Source organism: Dermochelys coriacea, chromosome 1 (genome assembly GCF_009764565.3).
Source record: "Dermochelys coriacea isolate rDerCor1 chromosome 1, rDerCor1.pri.v4, whole genome shotgun sequence".
NCBI lineage: Eukaryota > Metazoa > Chordata > Testudines > Dermochelyidae > Dermochelys > Dermochelys coriacea.
The window spans coordinates 224,970,036-224,991,951 of record NC_050068.2 but is presented as its reverse complement, the minus strand read 5'-3'; the positions used below and the strand labels follow the sequence as shown (position 1 = coordinate 224,991,951).

General features: G+C 43.9%; 1 protein-coding gene and 1 long non-coding RNA gene across 3 annotated transcripts in view; one reads left to right on the top strand and one right to left on the bottom strand.

Annotated features, from left to right (window-relative positions):
* Positions 1 to 2,076: 2,076 nt before the first annotated feature.
* On the bottom strand, positions 2,077 to 7,763 carry LOC122460344. Its single transcript, XR_006281598.1, has 3 exons — positions 4,966 to 7,763; positions 3,421 to 3,532; positions 2,077 to 2,262 (listed from the first exon to the last, which is right to left on the bottom strand). It is a non-coding gene; the product is annotated as an uncharacterized LOC122460344 (long non-coding RNA).
* The window catches only part of BORCS5 (BLOC-1 related complex subunit 5), a 113,858-nt gene continuing 99,645 nt past the window's right edge, over positions 7,704 to 21,916 (top strand). For both annotated transcript variants that reach the window (XM_038387864.2, XM_043515054.1), the window contains exons 1-2: positions 7,704 to 8,076; positions 10,164 to 10,307. In XM_038387864.2, the coding sequence (XP_038243792.1) occupies positions 8,019 to 8,076; positions 10,164 to 10,307 (202 nt within the window). In that variant the 5' untranslated portion in view covers positions 7,704 to 8,018. The remainder of the gene's footprint in view (positions 8,077 to 10,163; positions 10,308 to 21,916) is intronic.

Genomic DNA, 21,916 nt, shown 5'->3' with positions numbered 1-21,916 from the left:
GAGCCCCGCTCATGTGGCCCACCCTCTTCCTCAGACCAGCTGGCAGGAAAAGGGCCTAAGGGCTCAATCCTGCAAGGTAAGTAATGAAATGGGAGTTTAAGACACTGGGCACCTCGTAGACATGACAGGATTTGGCCCAGAATTAGAGCAAATCTTGCTTTGTGAGCTGGCTGCTAATTGGTCAGTGGGGCAAATGCAACCTGCTGGTGTGACCGCCAAGCACCTCTGTATTCTTTCCATACACAATATGTGCAACATATGCCTCGTGCGATATCATTTAAAAACTAACACCACACTGATTGTCAGGATTCTTGTGTAATGTATGTACAAAATGCATATTCAGAGTTAAATGAACATAAACTGAAATTATGAGTACAATGTGTTTACCAGACAAGTCTGGGGAATGGGGAGCTGGTTTTTCAAAGGCAAAGAACAAGCTGACACCTCTAGCTAGGTGTCAAAGCTGATTGGCAATCACTGGTCAAGTGACCATTCTTTTGCAAAGAATGGGGGCAGGAACAGATCAGTCTGCAATTTAGCAAACAACAATAGGGAACCTCTTTCACCATGAGACTCCATGTCTCCATCCTCACAGCTGGAACAAACTTTATGTAGGGGTAACCCTCAGGAAAATGCATTTAAATGGGTGACTGGACTATAAAAGTGAGGGACAAAACACCCTAGGTTATCTCTCACCCTCTCTCTTTCATCTAAGAAGACAAAGGAACCAGCCCTTTGACTTTGAGCGGAGATCCTAACCTGAGAATTTGGTCAGCCATGTTGCTGGGAACCCATGGTAAGGATTTTACCTTGAACCAAGTCTAGCTTGTTAAGTTTTAGCTGTTAGGAAGTGTTTTATCTTTATTTTTCTTGTAATCACTTCAGACGTTAATACCTTTTACTTGTACTCCCTTAAAATCTCTCTCTTTTTGTAGTTAAATACATTTGTTTTATTTTTTTAATCTAAACTAATTCAGTGTTGTGTTTAAACTGAACAGTTTGGTAATTCCAATTAAAGCAGCAAACTGTTGAATATTGACCCATTCAGGAGCAACAGACCTTTAATATCTGAACTGTCCAGGAGAGCGCAGGGAAGTGCAGAACACATGTTTTTGGGAAAATTTGGGACTGGGAGTATGTTGGGGTCATCTCCTTGCAAGCTGTAACCAAGGCTGGTGGAAGCCAGAGTGTGACTGGAGTGCTGCTGACAGGTCAGAGATGCTGGACAGTGCCACAGTTACACACAGATACACAGGGTGTGACCTACATGCTGTTAGGCGAATGGTTTTTAACCTGTGGTCTGCAGACCCCTAGGAGATCACAGACTATCTCAAAAATTTCTAAAGGGGTTTGCAACTCCATTTGAAAATGTTTAGGGGTCCACAATTGAAAAAAGGTTGAAAACCACTGTGTTAGGCTGTTTGTGAATGGCCCTGGTTGGGAGCTACAACAGCAAAGCACTGTGAGGCACCCAAGGTTGTGGGGGAGGCAGTGACACAGCCCTCACTGGTCTGGACTGCACCCCAGAATGTGACAGCTGAGTAGGACTGAAATCTGTACACTCCAGGTATGACTACATTAGAAATGCTACAGTGGTACAGCTTTAGTGCTATCATGTCAACACTACAGGACAGAAGAGATTCTTCCACCACTCTAGTACATCCATCGGTCCGGGAGGTGATAGCTAGGTTGATGGAAGAATTCTTCCATCAGTATTTACACCAGGGCTTAGGTCATCTTAATTACATTGCACAGGGCATGACATTTTTCACAGCCCTGAGTGATGTAGTTAAGCAACCTAACTTTGTAGTGTAGACCAGACCTGACTAACAGATTTGTTTGCACCTTCCCCCAGCAGTAGATTTACTGTAGTCTGACAGAGTAGACTTGCCATTATGTTTACAATACAATCAACAAAACAGAGGGTGAAGCTCAGTGAGTAAGACCCCAAGATTTCAAAGTATTTTGACAGTAAGCAGATATACCTATGTCTGACATCCCAGGAATGAGCAAATCTAGGCAGATAGCCTGTACGTTATGCCACAGCATGCAATTGTTTTATTTCATAGGAGCAACATTGCTTAAGAAGACTGGCCAATTTTTAGTTTTTCATTAGGATTTTTATTAAGAAACTGCTAGACATTTCTGCCTCATCAGTACCCTATTTTGTCTTCCTTTCAGAGGCAGCCTTGAGTTCAAAGAGGTATTGACACGTAGTTTAAATCCCAGATATTACATCCTGGACCTTTAAAATAGTTAAAGCTGAAAGTGGAAAACAGAAAATCTGCAGTTTAGTCTTGCTTCTGCTAGAGACTTGCTGTGGGACTTAAAGCAAGTAATTTAAACCTCTCTGTACCTCAGTCTCCACATCTATGAAATAAGGATATTGCTACTTACTTCCCTGATATGTGTAGCACACTTTGAGATCCTTGGATGGAATTAATGCAACAATGGCAGCAGCAATGCAACCTGCCTCATGCTGCCTTACCAAAGTGCCGCATTCCTTGTCATTGATGGAAGGCTAATTTATCCTCTATGCCCATTCAATCCTTGTCCTTTTTTTTTTTTTTTTTTTTTGAGACAGCCTGCGACAGGCTTTTATGTGGACACCTATGCAGTAGTAGTAGTTAGATCGAACCTGCTGACTCATTTCACATTAAATAGGCCATCAAATAGCCATGAGATGGAAATGTGGTTTAGTCATTAGTTGACCTGAGTCAAAAATGAATGAATCATCTACAGATGATAAAATATATATTCCATTAACATACCCACAGGGAGCATCCTGACCTCTGTTTTGGCACGAGGACCTGCAGCTGTTGACCAGCTAACTAGTTGGTGAGAGGGAAATAACATGACACTGTTTTTAGTGCATTAGTTTAAGCCCCTTCTACAAAAAGTACTTGGCCAAGATGTCAAGGTCAGATTACGAGCAGGACTCCAGCTCCTCAAAGCTCCTTCTGGCTATCGCCAGGTAGATTCAACAAAATACAACTGATTTGGGTTAGACAGCAAAAAATATTTCAGTAGAGGCAGAACTGATTTTATAGAGATGTGTATATATTCCTGTATTAGTGCATGGAATACATACAACATATGTGACAAAAGTGTAAATTTGCCTTCGCTGTCTTTCTAACGTGCCCCAACCATGAACTGGAGGAGCAAGAAAATAGTTTAATCTCCATAGCCAGTTCAATTCTTGCCCTTTTTACTGAGTCTGCCAAGTAGACTGCCAGTTGTTGTGAAAGAAATGTTTGAATACATGACCTAAGCGTACCCATAATGCTCAAGTACTAGAAGACAAAGAAAAAGAACCTCAAATTCATAATTTGTTTTAAGTCACATAATTTTAAGCCAATATGATTTCGGGAGAGGCCAACTCATGATGTTTGATTGCTTTGAGTTGGCAACAATACCTACTTCTTAGATGACTCTGCTTCATGGTAGAGCTTCTGTCTGGAATCTTACACAGTCCCTCCTGGGTACTTTCCGGTTAAAGATTTAAGTAAACAGTTTACATATCCTCATGCATCTACAGGGAGAGTGAAAAAGTGAAATCAAAACTATATCATAAGAGAATATTTGACTTTGTTCCTTTAAATTGTTTGGTTCTTGGTAATAAACATATCAGATCTGTATATTCTATATGTAGATATATAAAACGGGATATGTATTTTCAAAAGCATTATCTTAGTTGGCAGTTGAAAGGATGCTGAGGAGCAATGGTCTTGTCTCCAAACTATTAGTAAAATACAAAACCAAAATAATTTGCACACCTAATATATTTTAAAGTATGAACACAGGTTTATTTTATTTAAAAAGCTTATAAAGAAAAATTTTTTAATTACTTCTTTCCTTTTTCAAATACAAACCCCCATATTATCAACACATATACTAGTATTTAGTAAATCAAAAGCTTGAAATTAGAGTGATGATAACACATCTCAAAAATCACATTTTTAAAATTAAAAAAGAAAAGAGAGGAGTAGGATTTTGGAGAAGAGAAATACCATACTCTTATATTTAAAGGAAACTATCGGTTTATCGAGAGAGAGAGATATGTCTATCCATATATACGCAAACATTAAGCAGAAAAAAATCCTTAATGTTGCCTGTAATTAATGTACAGGTCTCATCTATAATAAAATCAATATTCTGCCCAAATAAGGGTTATTATAACATGATCACCATAAAAACAAAATAACTATATGGTTCATAGAAATAAAAAGTGCAAAACTGAATCAAGCTAATTTAAGAATTTGTCTGAGTTCTATTTGTTGCATTACATTATCTCACATGTTAATTAGGCCCTGATTTTCCAAAGATTTACACGCATGCTTAACTTTGCACACTATGAATAGTCTCAACGAGATCACATGTGATTATTTTTAAGCACATGGGTAAGTGTTTGAAGGATCAGAACTCATGATTGTCATCATTTTGCTAAGGATGGCACTGTGCCAACAATCGTTTGATGGATTTCCCACTCAAAGAATGATATGGCTTTAAAATTACTTTAGAAAAAAACTGTTTTCATAATTACAGATTCCACTGTAAAACCAGTTACATTATTATTAGATTGCAAAAACACTATGGGCTTGTCTACAGGGCAAGTTGCTCACAGCAAGCCAAGGTATCCCTCTTCTATGGTTCAGCACCCACTCTAGACTTCTGGCTCCCTAGAAATTGCCTTTCTCGGGAGGAAAACTGCATCTCTCTCGCTTCTAACTAGGGTATTATAAGGCTGAACTGTTCCCTGCCTTCACTGTGTTATTCCCCAGCAAAGTGAGGCTGCCTAACCATTCCTGTTTTACTTACTCCGCAAAGACAGTAAACAGTGTAATTGTCATAGTTAATCTACCACATCGCTCTTTTTAAGCAAGCACATTTATTCTTAAGGTAAAAGCATTAAAGAGAACATATTAAAACTAGTCAAAGAACCGACACAAATGCTAATAAGCTTACCAGAGATCACCACCCGCTCTGACAAGACCTCTTGCTGATCATTAGTCCTCAAACCCTATACAGAGTTTCCCTGTGGTCACTAGTTCACGACAGCTTCATCTCAGAACAAACACCCAGCCTGGGCCAAATCCTTCCAACCCTTCCCTAAGGATTGGGGCCCCCCATGGATCAGATGTCCGGTTGGATGGTTTGCTTGATGAGAAAGAAGGCCCCGAATCAGTTTAAACTCAGGCTATTTATCCAAAAATCCTTTCTTTGTCTGTTGGTCCCCAGAGAATCCAATCTGACCAGTATATGTGATCCTCTCTCCAAGTGGGCGTACCTCTCTGGAGGTGTTATAAGCTTAGTGAACTTGCCTACCCTCTGTCCCCCGTCACTGTTTTTAGTTCCTGGAGTAGCACTGGTCCCCCTGTTCCCTGGGAATTACACAAAATCCCTGGCCCTGGTCAATGATATCCCTGGACAATGATACATCGACTTAATTCAGTAAGGTTCGTCCAGGATATTGCAGGAAATTGCCATACCTGTCACATGGACAGTGCAATGAAAGTCCCAGAAACTGCACACCAGGACTTTCATTGTGCTGTAGCAGTGTCCGCTGGTACACTGCAGATTCATACCCTGGCTTGCCGTGCAGTAACTTGCTGTGTAGACAAGTCCTACAGTTTATGACTGAGAAGTGATCCAGGCATGCTCATCTGGGGAATAATTAGGTGCTGCTGAGCTAAGATAAAACTCAGAACTTTACAAAGAGGCTGGGCTTCACACTCACGATAAGCATGGGCTTGGCTAGGAGCCAGCACAGGGAATGCTAGAGATGGAAGAGTTGGTCTGTTTATATTATTTTGTGTTTACAGATAGTCCTGTTTTTCAAGTTTTATGAAGGGAATGTGTCCAGAGACACTGAGGGGGTTTTGTTGCTGTTTTAATTGTGCTAGATACAAAAACAATAAACCTGAAAACTTCAAAGAGGATTTTTTCATTTTGTTTAACCTAAGCCTCCTATGAACTTTCTATCTGGCTGTTATTATCTCAGCCCTGTCACAATGGAGTGCTGCTTCCTGCATGTTGGAGCTGATTAGTTATTTATCATAGAAAGATGTTACTTGTTTTTTAAGAGATGGGTGCTAAATTTCATAGTTTCAACAAAAATAATTAAAAATATAAAATCAGAAAAAGGCGATTTTCTATTTAGTTGTTAGTTATTAAGATGTTCAGGATACACATTTAGGCTCTAATCCCATCATTGTCACCAATGATTTTAAAATAAGAAAAATGTTTGCAGCTGATTTCCCCAAAAACATTTGTATACATTGAAAAGTTAATAAATACACCTCACTGACAAATTGCACATGGATTAATGCTACTCTTAGGGTTTTTTCTGAAAAATCACGTGGGCATATTCATTGCTTCTCAGAAATGCATCCGATGAAGTGAGCTGTAGCTCACGAAAGCTTATGCTCAAATAAATTTGTTAGTCTCTAAGGTGCCACAAGTCCTCCTTTTCTTTTTTCAGAAATGAGGGACAATTTAAAACGATGACTGAATGATATTTAAAATGTTTCATTGGAACACACTAATAACAAATTCATCATAAGGTCCTGATCACTTATGCATGTGTTTAACTTGACTACCATTGATGGGACTGGTTAGGAGTTAAGTTTGTGTTTCCGGGCTTGGGGCATAAGAGGGAGAGATTTAGGCTCTGATCCTGCAAATGCATACTCACATGTGTAAATTTATTCATAGGAGTAACCCCATGGAGGCCTATGGAATCAAGGTCCAGATTAAATGAATCCAGAGTCTTCCCATTTTTAGGAAACATTTCAAAATCTTCCTCTTTGATAAAGCCTTTCCATATAGCAAGAATGGCAGTCACAACACCAATACCCTTTACTATTCCTCCGTCCTGAAACAGACCCCAAATGAACAAACAGACCAACAAATAACCCGCTCCCAAGGAAGGTTTTTTTTCCCCCCTCAAAGGAAGATGCTGGGAAGTCTAGCAGGGACTTTGCTCTTGCTAATCTATTTCACATAGATGGTGCTCAGATAGTAAGGTGATGGGTGGTGGCCGTATAAAACACTTAGATATTAGCTTAGAAGATAAAGCTTGGCTTCAGAGTAGCAGCCGTGTTAGTCTGTATTCGCAAAAAGAAAAGGAGGACTTGTGGCACCTTAGAGACGAACCAATTTATTTGAGCCTAAGCTTTCGTGAGCCACAGCTCACTTCATCGGATGCATTCGGTGGAAAGAGAAAGCTTGCAGTTCACCATCCAAGAGACACCGACAAGGCTTTCATCTCGGGGCCTAAAGAGCAAACCCATCAAACCCACTTGATCATAGCCTTTAATAGGCCGAGAAACAACTTGCGCTTGATCTTAGCGCCAAGGAGCTGAGACGCATATGCATAAATGTCTGCAGGATCCGAGCCCGGGGATGATCAATACTCCGGTATTGTCCAGCTCCCCCAGCCCTTTCCTCTCTCGTTTTAGTCAGCAGGTGAAAAGCCTCCTTTATGTTCCTTTTGCAGTCCTCTCTCCTAACTCCGTCCCTTTTCTCGCTCAGTGCATGCGGCAGGCGAGACGCTGGGTATCACTATTTCCCCGCTCCTAAGCTCTCCCCCGGCCCCCACAAAAAACCAGCCCCGGGCAAGGTTAAGAATATCGCTGTGGGGCAGCGCAGCCGGCCCTTGGAATCCGCGCCGCCGAGCTCGGCCTCCGCGCGGCCGGCGCCTCCTCCTGACCCAGGAACAGAAACCGGCTCCTGGCTGGCGGCGGCAACCCGGAAGGCGTGGCCCGGCGGGCTCCCTGCGTTTAGTCACGCACGGAGGCGGCCGCAGGCGGGGCGCTTTCTTTCGGGCCGAGCCGCTGTCGCTGCGCCGCAGCCCCGTCTCCCTGGGCAGCGGGAGCAGGGCGGCGGCGGCCCTGGGGCCGCGGGTGGGGGGGGGCTTGGTTTCCGGGGCAGGTCGCGGCCCTTGCTTCCCCCCGGGGCGGGTGTTTGCAGCGGCGAAGAGGTGCTAGGGCGAATCCGCCAGCACAGCAGCGGCCACCATGGGAGCTGAGCAAAGTGCAGAAGCTGAGAACCGGCCAAATGATCTGAGCAGTTCAGGTCGGTCTCTCTGTGTCGTCGCCCCCCCCCCCCCATCTCTCACCCCTTTGCTCCCGTCATAACCCACCAGTCACGGGGGTGTGCGGGGGAGCAGCGGCAGCAGCATAAACTCTTGTGTGCAGTGTGGATTTCTGGGGTGGTTTGGCGAGCGCTGGCTTTAGGAGTGGCAGGGATTTTCTTGTGTACTCCTGTTAATACGTAGCTGGATGATTATATGTATTACTGAGCCATATGTGTTTTGCATGGTGTTTTACAGGAGACTAAAATGACACAGTCCCTGCTAATAGGTGTGTCAGGAATGCAATAGATTGACAGGTTTCAGAGTAGCAGCCGTGTTAGTCTGTATTCGCAAAAAGAAAAGGAGGACTTGTGGCACCTTAGAGACTAACCAATTTATTAGAGCATAAGCTTTCGGGAGCTACAGCTCACTTCATCGGATGCATCGGAGCTGTAGCTCACGAAAGCTTATGCTCTAATAAATTGGTTAGTCTCTAAGGTGCCACAAGTACTCCTTTTCTTTTAATAGATTGACAGCAAGGGAGGTAGTGAGGGGGACAAGACACAATTTCTACAGCAAGGGAAAACAGCATTGGATGGTGGAGCCTTAGGGATATGTTGTGTCCCCTTCTTCCCCCGCAGAAAGCAGCTTGTATATGTTGCCATAGTTCTTCCTTTTATTCCTGTTATAGGTGGGCGATGGTAAAGCGGCATCTGTGTATGGAGGGATCAGGATGATGAGGGGGTGGGTAATTCGTATACAAGAGGTGGGGGACTGTTTGATCCCAAGGGGTGGCAAGGCAGAAGAATACTAAAGTATCTGTTAAGACTAAGAGATGGGAACAGAAGCAGAGATGTTGTTCAGAGCCTTGAAGGTGAGGATCAGCATTACATTCATGCAAAAGATGAAACAAGTGAAGAGGAAATTTGTGACAAAGGGAAAGAAAGATCTGTCTAATTTCATCCCTGCATGTTAAGGATCATATTGTGTATACTGGCAGATGTGTCTCAGGAGAGTGGGGGAATATCGCAGGCAACATGGCTACAGAGTGTCTTGTTTGCACACCTCAGCGCTCTCGCTATACTGCATGCTAATCAGATGGCCATGGGAGGATGGAGGAGCTTTTAGCCCCAGCCAAGGTTCCTGGAGAAAGGTGTTGAAAGAGACTTCAGCAGAGTTTGTTTTATCTAATTTTCATCACAATGAGTAACAACATTAGTTTAAAACAAATAGCTGAAACACTATGTACATCCAATTAACTGCGGAAAGAGACTGTAGCAGGAAATATTTTGAGGATTTTAAAACACCCTAAATGTAATGGGATAGTGTCACCTTCAAAATCATGTGTTGTCAAAAATATCTTTACTTGTGTTACTAAAACCCTTTAGATCATTAAAAATGAAAACTATAAAAATGCTGTATTTGCCTGTATGTGTGTGTTTTATATGTACTTTTTTACATTTCTCTAGGTAGTGGCATGAACAAAAGTGAAACTGACTTTGTAAATGTTCACTAAGTCCTTAACTGTCTTGTGTGGGGATGGGGGTATTTTTTGTTTTTTGGTTTTTTTTAAATGGAAACGTTTTTGTTGTTCTTTGACTTGTTTTTAATAACATTAAAATTTTGGGCCAAATTTAAGTTTATAATGACACTCTAGAATTTTAAGAAGTGCAGCACTTCTGGGTCTAAGTGAAGGTTTGAAATGGCCGACAGCAGTTACTTTCTGATAGCTCAATCAACTTTTAAGTGACAAATATTCTTTGTTCAGCATTCCATTGACTTTTAAAAAACCCTGCAATAATACTGAATGTGGTACTACCCAATATAAAAGGGTAAGTAATCTATATCTATCAAGCAGAGCCTCTTATAACCAGGGAAAGTAGAAGAGCACAGTGAAATCCATTTAACTTACCTGGGAGGCATCTAGGTACTCCAGTGGTGGCTGCTATAGAAAAGCTTTAATATAGACAGACTGTACACACCACAGTCATATTTTTTTGACAAAGGATGAAGCAGATCAGTAGTGACAGTGTTAGCACTGTACCTCCTTATTCATTTAAATGTTTGATTTACTTATTTTTCCCCACAGCATCTCCTTCTCCAGCCAAGCAACGAGCTAAAATGGATGATATTGTGGTGGTGGCTCCGGGAACACAGTCCTCGCGGAATGTAAGCAATGATCCTGATGTGATAAAATTGCAAGAGATTCCAACTTTCCAGCCCCTTTTGACAGGTAAGAGAGAATTTTCCGTTCTCTTCCCCACCCCCCTGGGCACTTTTTCCCCTTAGGAAACTCAAGGGGGGACACAACCCCATCTCTATCAGAGTCCAGGTTCCTGATGATCTGATTAATCACTTCCCTTCTTTCCCCAATCTATGTTTTATGCCTTGCACCCGTAAGCCCTAAACTGCTGTTGCTATCCTGAGGAGTGATGAGTTGGGGCAATGGTGTAATGGGAATGCTGGAAGTTCTACCTCTCTCAGAGGCCAGCGGCACGTTTCTGTGATTACAAGAGATCCAGAGACCTGGTTTAGTTGTTAGGTTGCCCAGCCTGGTCCGGGTACGTTAAAACTGTTTTGGACTTTTTGTTATTGGAGGCTATTGGAAAATCAAATGGGTAGAGAGAAAGTAAGTACCCTTTGGCGCCTAAAGGAACATAATAGTGACCCCTAGTATCAGTTCAAATCCTTTATTCCCACCACATCATCTTCCTTCCCGTCAGTCCATCCTTATTCTTTTGCTTGTTCTATTCCCCTTTCTGAGCTGACCCTTCTGTTGTCCCTGCTACTCGGTTGCTTTTCCGGTACTTTGTATGAAAGTGATACTTCACATTTCTGAGTGTGTTCCTGATAGGAGCACTGTGTGTGTCTGTTACCTTGATGTTGCCTGCATGCTATATAGCAGGGGTGGCCAAACCGTGGCTTACGAGCCATATGCAGCTCTTTTATTGTTAAAGTGCGACTTCCAGAGTCCTCCCTGCTCCCCCGACTCCTCCAATCTCCGCCTACCAGACTTGCGGGGAGGGAGTGGGGGGCACGATTTAAAGATTTGATTCTCCCAACAGCTTGTCATGCCCCTCCCCCTTACTCTCAGTGGCCTTTCCCTCCAGCTCTTAGCTGTTTGCCATGTCTCTCCCCCTGCTGCAGCAGCTCCCAGCTTGCCGGCTCTAGCAGCTGCCGTTCAGGGAGGGGACCATGCGGCACCGCGTAACTGAGCAGGGCCAGCAAACCCTCGCAAAAATGTGAGGGGGGGCATGTCACCCAACGTGCATCCCCACATGGTGCCTCTGGCTTCTGCCCAGTGGGGTGGGGGGTCTTGGGGCTCCAGCCCCGTAGGGCGTGCCTGCTAGGGCTCGGGGCTTCAGCAGGAGTAGGGCTGAAGCCCCAAGCCCTGGCAGGTGCACTCTGGCTCTTGAACTTCTGAAGATTGTCGTATGCAGCCTGGAGGGTCAGTAAGTGGCCACCCCTGCTATAGAGATTGAGAGTGTCATAGGCTAGGCTCTGAGTTTTGCAGTACTGGAGTGCTTCTGTTCTGGGGAAGCCCCTTAGAGCTCTGTATGGTTATGCTTTGAGGTGAGGCAAGTGGATGAATGCAGCAGAAGTGGCCTTGGAAGGATCCTTTCCAGCAAAAGGGAGGTAAGGATGGGAAGCAAATGGGTGGAGGTGAGGGAAAGGGATAAGTGAGGACACTTCATTTGGATTGGTATTCCCTGGGGAGAGAAGAGACCACTGTGCTCCAAATAATCCATGTTTGTAACTTGCTTCAAAGCCTATCAGTACTGCTTCATAACTGGCTATAATGTGAATGGTGTGGGAGAATGTCATCAAAGGGCTGAAGTGTTACCAGTTTGGTGCACTCTACCCTTGCCAGTCCAAGAATCCAGAGACCAGGAAATGGAACCTGGATCCCACATAAGACCATGCAGAGAACTGAACACTAGGTCACTGGTGACCAGCCCCTTCCTCCCCTTTTTAAAAAAATAAATAAATAAAATAAAAAAATTTATACAGTTGTTTGCTAGGAAGTCTTTAGCCATTTAATTGGCTCGACCATGTAGGTCATGCTGACATCTGTTGGCTCTTGGGCAGAGCTGCAAACTAGACTATATTGCATGGAATAAATAATCATATCCTGTCTTTCCAGCCCAAGTGTTGTATTTTTAAAAACAAAATGTGTGTTATCCTTGCACTGAAATCACTGAAAGTAGCATGGCTTAGCATACGGCACTGGACTGGGACTTGGGAGACCTGGGTTCTATTCATGGGTTCTGCCACTAGCCTGCAGGGTGACCTTGGAAAGTCACTTCCCATGGGTAAAATGGGGATAATGATACTGACCTCCTCTGCAATGCGCTTTGAGAACTACTGATGAAAAGTGCTGTATAGGAGCTAAGTATTACTACAATTTGGCATGCATCTGGGAAAATCTTGCGCTCTGTGTGTGGTTTACATGGAGGGAGGAACAGATTTGAAACCTAGCTCAAATCAGTGAAGAAACGGAAACTGGGAATTAATTGTTTTATTAAAATCCACTTTTATTAAATCTTAGAAAAATTTTAAGAAATGCTTAATGTAGTCAGCTGGTATCTCCTTTGCTGTTTGCCTTAGGGTTTGCTGACCTCGGTGCATTGTAGAAGTTATAATTGTACTTGGATGACTAGTCCTTGAACAATTTGTCCTGTATAATTGACCTCCATCAAGAGGTTCTCTGTGCAAGCAAATCTTTACTTCTTCCTTCCCCCCCCTTAAAAAAAACAAAACACAACAACCCACGTATCTGTTGCAAGGAAAATATCTGGGCTCTTTTGAATGTTGAACATGATGCTATTTTCTGGAGAATGCTGATAACGGTTCAGTCTTCCAATATAAAAAATAAAATGAGGGGTGCTTCTGTGAAATGTCTAGGGAGATTAATGTCCCCTCCTTTCCTCCCCCATCTTCTTTAATTGCTAGGAAAATTTGCATGGAAAAGCAGGATTCCACTTGTCAGCCATGCTTCTGCTGCTTAATCCTCACCTGAAATCCTAACGTTCTATCCTTGTGACTCCCATTAAACTGTTGAGGAGAAGACTTGGATTTTGCACATTGCCAGTTATTATTTCAAGGGGGGAATGAGCAGCAAGCTCTAGTGGACTCTTAAGAGGCAGAGGTCCTGTCTGCATGCAGATACCCCTCATAATAAACATAGGGAATTAAAATGCAGAAAATGTGATCCATTGCACAGTTAGCAGAGTGGTCTCTATGTAACATGCTTGTCAGGTTTTTATCCTGAGGTGTCCGTAGCTCTCTAAATTCTGTTGTGGAATCACTTTGCCATTCTCAAATATATTTTTGAGTTGTGACTTTTTTTAACACACCTGATTTACCCTCCACTCCCATTTTAAATCAGTTTCTGTTGCACCAGTTGATTAAATGTATGTAGTAATGTTTTAAACTGGCAGTACCAAACTTCTTGTCTTCAGTAGGCAACCTCTGTGAGGAGAGCTGGAAATGGCTTCCTCAGGTACAAGACAACCCCCTCTGAGGCAGTTATAGGAATTGCAAGAGAACATCACAAGGTGCTTGTTCCTGGGACCGAACATAAACTTCAGTGCTGCCAGCCGAAGGGGGAGGAAGTGGGACATGAACTTGCATCTCTGAAATGGCAATGCAGCATGTTGCTACTAGACTGCCTTGCTGACCCAGTACGTGGTGCACTCTGTCTTCTGTTTGTGTGAATGTAGTGCTGGTGAAAGATGATTCTCTCTTTGTATTTTGCTAGCACCGAAGACCCCTAGTCACAGACCAGGATCCTGCTGTGCTAGGCGCTGTACAAATACGGAACAAAAAGACAATCTCTGTCCCCAAGAGCAAAGTTCTATTCGACAGCCCATGAGACTGAAGTCTCTAGAAGTTGCGTACACAGAATTTGTCCCTTAGCCATTGCCTGACCTGATCTTGCATGTGATTCTCACCTAAATGCTCACTGGTCTCCGTGCTTAGTATGTACCATCAATATGTAGCAAGTAGGATTTTAAATAGGACCAAATGCAAGGCACCTCAAAGTGGCTAACATTTTCAGAGTTAACTAACAGACCCTTACGATTTCTCTTTCAGTTTTTCCATAAATGCCACTAAATAAAAGTATAAAGGTCATTCCCTAAATTTTATGCCACTTTCAAAGGCAGATTCTTCAAACCTTTAACTCGCATGTCTGGTCCCAATCAAGTTAATGGAACGGATTAGTGTGAGCTTTTGGAATTAGTTATGGGATATGCACCCCAAATTAGTGTTTCACAAAAGAGGCTGAAAGTCATTACCATTTAACAACTGCTTCTCAGTGGCTAGTGGGCAGGTATTCACATTAAAAATTATACTAACTGGCATCCTTGTTGGACGGGTCATCAAGTCAGCATGGGGACCACACTATCCACTAGGCCCCAGAGAGGTGTGATTCCTCTGGGTAAGGGGATTGAGGCAGGGTACTGTACAGAAACTTGCATTGCCCATATTGTACCTGTGCTAAAGATAAACATAAGGCTTCATTTCCATTGTTTATTAACCCTGCATCTTTCACCAACACACAAAATTCACTTTAAAGTTATAGATATTCATCCATCTTCATTAGCATATTAAGTCTTTTTAATGTCAAGTGCTCTGCAGGCACAGCTGGGGATTTTAATTCAATAATTGCAGCTGAAAAACCAATGTGGAAAAGGGAAGCATTGTTCCAGAAGTAGAACGCTCACCCCATTGGTCAAGATTGTATTCTTTATTTCACACACACACACACACACACACACACACACACACACACACACACACACACACACACACACACACACACACACACACACACACACACTCTAGCGCGCGTGTGTGTGTGTGTATATGATTTTATTTCTTTCTTTGAGTGCTTGGCTGACAAAATACAAGTAACCTTCAGCACCTTTACTCTCGTAGGTATTCTAATTGGCTATGCAACTTTATTTTCATTGGGGAGTTAAGCCAATTCAAAATGACTGTTTTCCCCTCTGCATTCCCCACTACAAAGATCGCATTCCTGAATCAGGTAGAAAGAGGATGCTTGAGATGGCCTTTCTTTAGGAGCTAAGCTGCTGCCCCTGTTTCACGCTCATGCGTTGCCGGCCTGAAGAGCTAAAGACCTAAACCCCTATACCCCATGTGGCAGAGATATTAGTGCATCAGGCCAGGCTCTTCACCCTTCTTGATTCCTCCTACACTGAGCAAAAATAAAAGGGATGTGGGTTGTCTATTTTTGTTTTGTTTTAAGTGTGTCACATGAAGCAATTAAAATGAGTCAGTCAACTGGAGTAAGTTGGACCCATGATGAGGGGCACCATTTCAGATTTTGGTTGGAGGGGGCAACTTTAAGTGTGATTCCAGGGGCTGCTTAGGCAACTGAAAACTCTAGCGCTTTTTTTTTTTTTTTTTTTTTTTTTTGCAGAAAACATAGAAATTAGCTGACTGTGTGTGTGTGTGTGTGTGTGTGTGTATAGAATTGCTAATACTCTAACGTGTTCTGACATCTTGTATCATGTCGCTTAAGGGACCCTGGTTAGGCTTTAACATTTTAAGTATATTCTTACTCTTGACTACAACAAATGAAACAATTGTAGAAAGAAATTTAGGCTACTTACTTTGTTGTTAGAATAGATCATTTAACTTTTGGAAACCTCCTACTAGGGTAAGGCCCTGTGAGTTTATAATGCACCTGCCTGGGTCTCTCGGGGTGTTACCCCATTACAAATAATAGCCTAGAAACTGATGCTTTTAAGTTGCTTTCACAGTAGTGCCAACCCCAAATGTTCAAAAATCATGAGTCAGGTTCACCAAAAATCATGAGATTACGTAATAGATTTGGTGTTTTTTATTTGCCTGCTGCTTTTTGAGCCTTTAGGGTGCATGAGGGTCACATTTGATGTTTTCTCCAAAATCACAAGGGCTAGAAACTAACTTTTTTTTTTTTTTTTTTTTTTTTTTTTTTTAAACAATGACAGCTGAAATCATCACACAGCCACTTAACTCCAGGAGCTGGGGTTTTAAGAAAAACAATAATTATCATGAGAGTCATGACAAAATTATGAGTTAGCAATACTGCTTTAATTTCTATTTAAAGACTAGTTGCTTTCCAGAAGGCTCTTAAGAAAAACACTATGGTGATTGACTTGCAGTTCTTATGAGACTTTGAAACCAAACACCAAGAAAATTCCACATTTAAAGTTGAGAAAAAACTGAGACTTCTGAGGTATATCAGGGCCACTGCAAGCGGGAAAGGAAAATAAACAGGCACAGGAACTCTGGGCAGCTCTTCCTCTTGGGGGGGAAAAAAAAGTTAGAGGATCAAAGCTTCCAGTCCTTAATCAGGTAACACTTGTATTGCCATCAGCGCTCCGACTCCTGGATATTACCATGCTCAATAACTATACACTTCATACTTGAATATCTTGAGCCATCTTTTCCAGGGCTTGGATAAGAGTTGGAACTTCTCTATACCACTGGTATCCCTTCCCTTGGTTTTGGCCCCTTCTTTTCAGAATATAACCTTGGCTCACAGGGCTTGGCTGTACTTCAACAGTGGGGCTGGAGCCATAACAGTACGGGGAGATGTCAGCAAATGAGTAAAGTTCCTGAAACCACTATGGCTTATTGCAGTGTTTCTCAAACTTGGGGCGCCACTAGTTCAGGAAAAGTGCCTGGCGGGCTGGGCTGGTTTGTTTACCTGCCGCGTCTGCAGGTTCAGCCAGTCCCGGCTCCCACTGGCCACGGTCCCCCGCTGCAGGCCAATGGGGGCTGCGGGAGCGGCACGGGCCGAGGGACGTACCGGCCGCCGCTTCCTGCAGCCCCCATGGGCCGAGGGATGTACCAGCCGCCGCTTCCTGCAGGTAAACAAACGGGCCCAGCCCGCCAGGGGCTTTCCCTGGACAAGGGGCATCCCAAGTTTGGGAAACACTGGCTTATTGCTAAGAGCAGCCAAGTCAGCAGGCTTAGCTTAACCAAGGCAGGAGCGAACCCATCTTGCAGTCCCCACCAGCAGACGGAAGATTTGGCCACCGAAAGCCTGCCGCTGTGTCACTCAAGAGCCGCCCTTAGCTTTGGTAATTATCAAGGGTTGGGGTATTTTACTAACCTTTTGCGGATGTGTGTAAGTGCTTGAGACTAAGTAAAATTTAGCTTTAAGTGAAAGCACTCTTGTGTTGTCCTGTTTTTGCCAGCCATCTATCGGTCGGACGGCCATGTCTCCCCTGATTTATTTCCTGACACCTTTTGCGAATACAAACTAACATGGCTGCTACTCTGAAACCTCACACAGAATAAAAGTTACCAAGAGCTTTGGGTTGAAAGAACCCTGAGTAACATAATCAGCCAAGTCTCATTTGAACAGTGGCTCTTGTTTTGGATTATTTAGGCCGTTTTTAAAGGTCTTTCCCGTGGGTGAGGAAGAAGAAGCTGCATTCTTGAAGGGACCTTTAAAATCCCACTCAACTCTGCACTGTTTAGAACTCTCCCTCATTCAAAATGCTACCAGCCTGAGAGACAGCCCTGGAGATACGTGGATCCACAAGAAAAAAAATCATGTCCCTTTTCCCTAAATAAAAGTTTTCAGCTACTCCAGCCTTGTCAAGTGCGAATCCATCTTCTTCCCCAGCTAAGAGGTCACTCCCTGCCTTGTATTCTGCAGCCCTGATTGCTGCTTTTCTGCTCCAGGTACACCCCCGTCCTCCTTTTGTTTTAGGGTATGTCTACACTAGAAACTTCAAAGCACTGCTGTGGGAACACTCCTGCAGCAGCGCTTTGAAGTGCGAGTGTGGTGGTGCGCAAGCACTGGGAGAGAGCTCTCCCAGCGCTCCTGGTAATCCACCTCCACGAGAGGATTGGGTCTCAGTGCTTGGAGGCTGTCTACACTGGCGCTTTAAAGCGCTCTGACTTGCTGCGCTCAGGGGGGTGATTTTTCACACCCCTGAGCCAGCAAGTTAGAGCGCTATAAAATGTAAGTGTAGACATGCCCTTAGTGTCATTTTCCTCCTGTTGACACTGGAATATTGTGAATGGGCAGGAAAAGCAAACACCAGTTTCTTTTATTTTCTTTTACCTTTCCCTCCTCCCCACCCTGGTTGTGTGTCTCTCCCTCCTCCCAGCCCACTGCTGCTGATCCCTGCTGGGGAAGAGAGGAGATGAAAAAAAGGTGACCGTCCAAAGGGGATCATCCACATCAGAGAAGAGGGAGGCAAAATGAAAAGGAGACTAGGAGAGATTGCAGGGAGTTGCTGATGGGGCAGCGCGTGTGGGCATAAGAGGGGAGAGGCGCAGATACAGTGCAGGGCTGCTTAGAACAGCTGCTCCCCAAGAGGCCCTACTGCTTGCCAAACAAAGAACCTCCCCCACATTTTCCCTTCCCAGCCCAGCTCCCCACAGCAATTCCCAGCCCCGTTCCTCCTCCTTCCCCCTGCTTCCCAATATCCCGTGCCCGGCTCTACCCCCCCGAGCTCACTCCCCCATCTCTTTCCAGCCTCCAGATATCTTCCACCCTCCCGCTCTGTTCCCAGCCTTGCCCGGCTCCTCCCTGCTCACTCGCATGCAAACTTTCACTCCGGGCCCCAGGGCCCAAGCTGGAGCCCTCAGCTGGCTGGCTGAGAAGGTAGTGGCCGGAGGGGAGGGTCCTGCAGCCCAGAATGGGGGAAGAGCTGGAGAGAAGAGGAGTCCGCGCCACAGCCCGCGAGGGTGGTGCCCCAGTTTTTTGGGTGACCTATGCAGCCGCATATGCTGCATATGCCTAAGGATGGCCCTGTTGAGTGCACTTGCCATTATTTTGTTAACAATCTGCACGACCATTTCCATACTTTTGAGATTTCCTCTGGAAAGTTTTGTGCACATGGCACCCTCTGGTGGATTATGTCATGAAATGAAATTACATCATGCTCTATACTTTTTTTTAAGTAAAGAAACAAAACCTTTGCGTGTCCCCTTCATGCTTGGTGCTCCATCTGTAGCAATAGAGATTTTTCTGCTGATGTCAATATCTTTTTGTATCCGATATTCAGTGACAGCAGATGCAGTATCTTCGCCCCGAGTTTGTCCTTTGAGTGGCAATAATGCAATCAGCTGTTCTTGAGGACCTTGATCATTAACGTATCTGCCGAGTAAGGCAACCTGAGCAATGTCATCCACATCACATGTCTCATCGCAGGCAATAGAAAAACCTGGTGCTGATCTAATGTCTCTAATCTGCTGGCTGGTTACGTCTGTGGCCATCTTAATAGTTCTGTCCTTTACAGTCTTCGCAGATAATGGCATTTCTCTAATTTTCTTAACTATTACATCTTTGTTTTTAAAATCGCTGAAGAGGTTCTCAGATGTTTTAATGAAACATTCTTTCACGTATTGTCCATCTGTGAATGGCTTCCCTCATTTGACGTTTTCTTGAGCTGCCACAAAACTAGCAGTAGCAGTTCCATTTGGCGCCTTCATCCATTTAGCAAACGTACGTCTTGTTTGCTCTGCTTTGCGTCGGAGCTCCTCTACTGCTTTTTTCCTCGCATCACCAGCTGGATAGGTTTCAACAAAACATCCAATGTTTCTTTTCAAAATGTCTTTCTAGAATTGATTGCTTATTGTTGGATAGTTTCTCATTGCAAATGAGGCACAATGGGAGTCCAGCTGAACTTGCTATAAAAGCTCTATAAAAGACTTAGTCCAATCATTTTGAAATTCTCGAGGTGCATTTTCTAGCTTTCTCTTCTTGGTTGTCTTTTTTTTGATTTGAAGGTATTTATCTGATCTAGTTTATTTCTGACTTTAGACTTTTTCAAACTGTTGGATGTTGGAACATACTAATAAAGACAGCACATCTGCTTCCTTTTCACAAGAAATTCCAAGAGTTTTATTGGTAGGCAACAGTTGCCTTGGTAATGAGCTGTTTGAATTTGAATATAAACAGGAGGGGACTCTGGGCTGGGGCAGGGGATTGGGGTGCAGGGGGGGTACAAGGTCTGGGAGGGAGTTTGGGTGCAGGAGGGGGTTCTGACCTGGGGCAAGGGGTTGGGGTGTAGGAGGGGGTTTGAGGTGCAAGCTCTGGCCACGAGGCGCTTACCATAGGCGGCTCCCAGCCGGCAGCACAGCAGGGCCAATGGGAGCCTCAGCGGCCGGTGCTTGTGGGCGTGGGGGGTGCACGGAGACCTGCTGCTCCCCTACCACCAAGGGGCGGGCAGAGACATGCCAGCAGTCAGCTGCTTCCAGGAGTGGCGTGGGGACAGGGCAGGCAGGCAGCCTGCCTAAGCACTGCTGTGCCGCCAGCCAGGAGCTGCCTGTGGTAAGCACCTGCCGGCCAGAGCCTGCACCTCACACTCCCTCAAAAATTGGCTGTCTGCAAGGGGGCAGCCAAAGAACCGCATTTGGCTCTGGAGCCACAGGTTGCTGACCCCTAGACTTGATCAAAACGGTTCCCTCTGGCCTTATGTGCGAATTCTTGGGTACTCAACTTGAAAAACCATGAAAGGGCCTGATTTTCAGAAAGTTCTGAACTCCCAACCCCTGAAAATCAGGTCCTGATAAGGGTCTCAAGTTGGTTGCCCGAAATCACTTATCACTTACTTGAAAATCTTGTCCAGTCTACTAGATGAATTTTTTGAGTTACCACAAGGTGGCACTATTTGCTTCTTTACTGGGACATTGCAGTCTAATTTTGAGTGTCATTTGTACAAATATCTCCCGGCAAAGCAGCTATAACAGTAGATGATACAGTGCATCAATAAGAACTTAGTCTACAGCCATGATGCTCTGAGATCGATCCACTGGCGGTCGATTTAGTGGGTCTTTCACCTCCAAATCGACAGCAGATCGCTCTCCAGTCAACCCCTGTATTTGACTCCTGATGAGAAGAGTAAAGTCAGTCAACAGGAGAATTTCTCCCGTCAGCCCCTCTTCTCCCCCCTCCCACCGCGGTTTAGGCCCCGAGGTAACTTGGCCTAGCGTAGGTCAACTTACCTTGGTAGTTTAGACATAGCCTTAGAGTGTGGGTGGGGGAAAGACTAGACATAAGTAAGGATACATAAGAGTGAGCATCAGTGTTGGAAGAATCAATTAATTATTCTTTTAGCATTTCAATATCTTGTTGGGCTAACATGATGAACCAAGTTCAGATCAATTGCAAATGGGCGTAACCCCATTAACTTTAGCATAGTTGTATCTGCTTGTAGTAGGTCTGACACTCTGGCCTATTCTTACCCAAACTTTTATCCTTGCCCCATGTCCCAATCCACCGAGTCCCACCCAGGGCTACTTTCCTAGTTCTGCTAAACAAGATTTTCACAGAACTGCCCTCCCAAAATTGCCTTTTCAGTGAGAACAATTATGAAAAATATCAGCCTAAAGGATATTTAAAAAAAAAATTGTAAGCACCTGAAAACAAGGACTTGCGGTGAGCAGTACTTTCTCAACTGCTGATTCTGCCATTGTGCTAATGATATCAGAATAATTGGTCTAGGTTTTGCTCATTCATTGCATGGGCATTAATGGATAGTACTGAATGATATTTGCTAACTTACTATTTTTAGCCAGACTCATTTGGATGTCCTTATTGCAGGACATGAAGTAGCTGTTGTGTTTCGTAAAATACCTTCTGGACAGACGATTAATTGTATGTTTCTGAACTTGTCTCTTTTGTTTGAATCTGGGTTTGTTAAAGGACTAGCTTTGCAGAAAGGGAGCCCTGTATCTGTAGTATGGTTGTGCTGTATTTCTTTTTGTTAGTGTTTTTGGATTGGTAATGGACTACTGTCTACTGGTGGTAATTGTATTGTACTAAGGAAAATGTTTTCTCAACTTCAAAGAACAAATAAAATC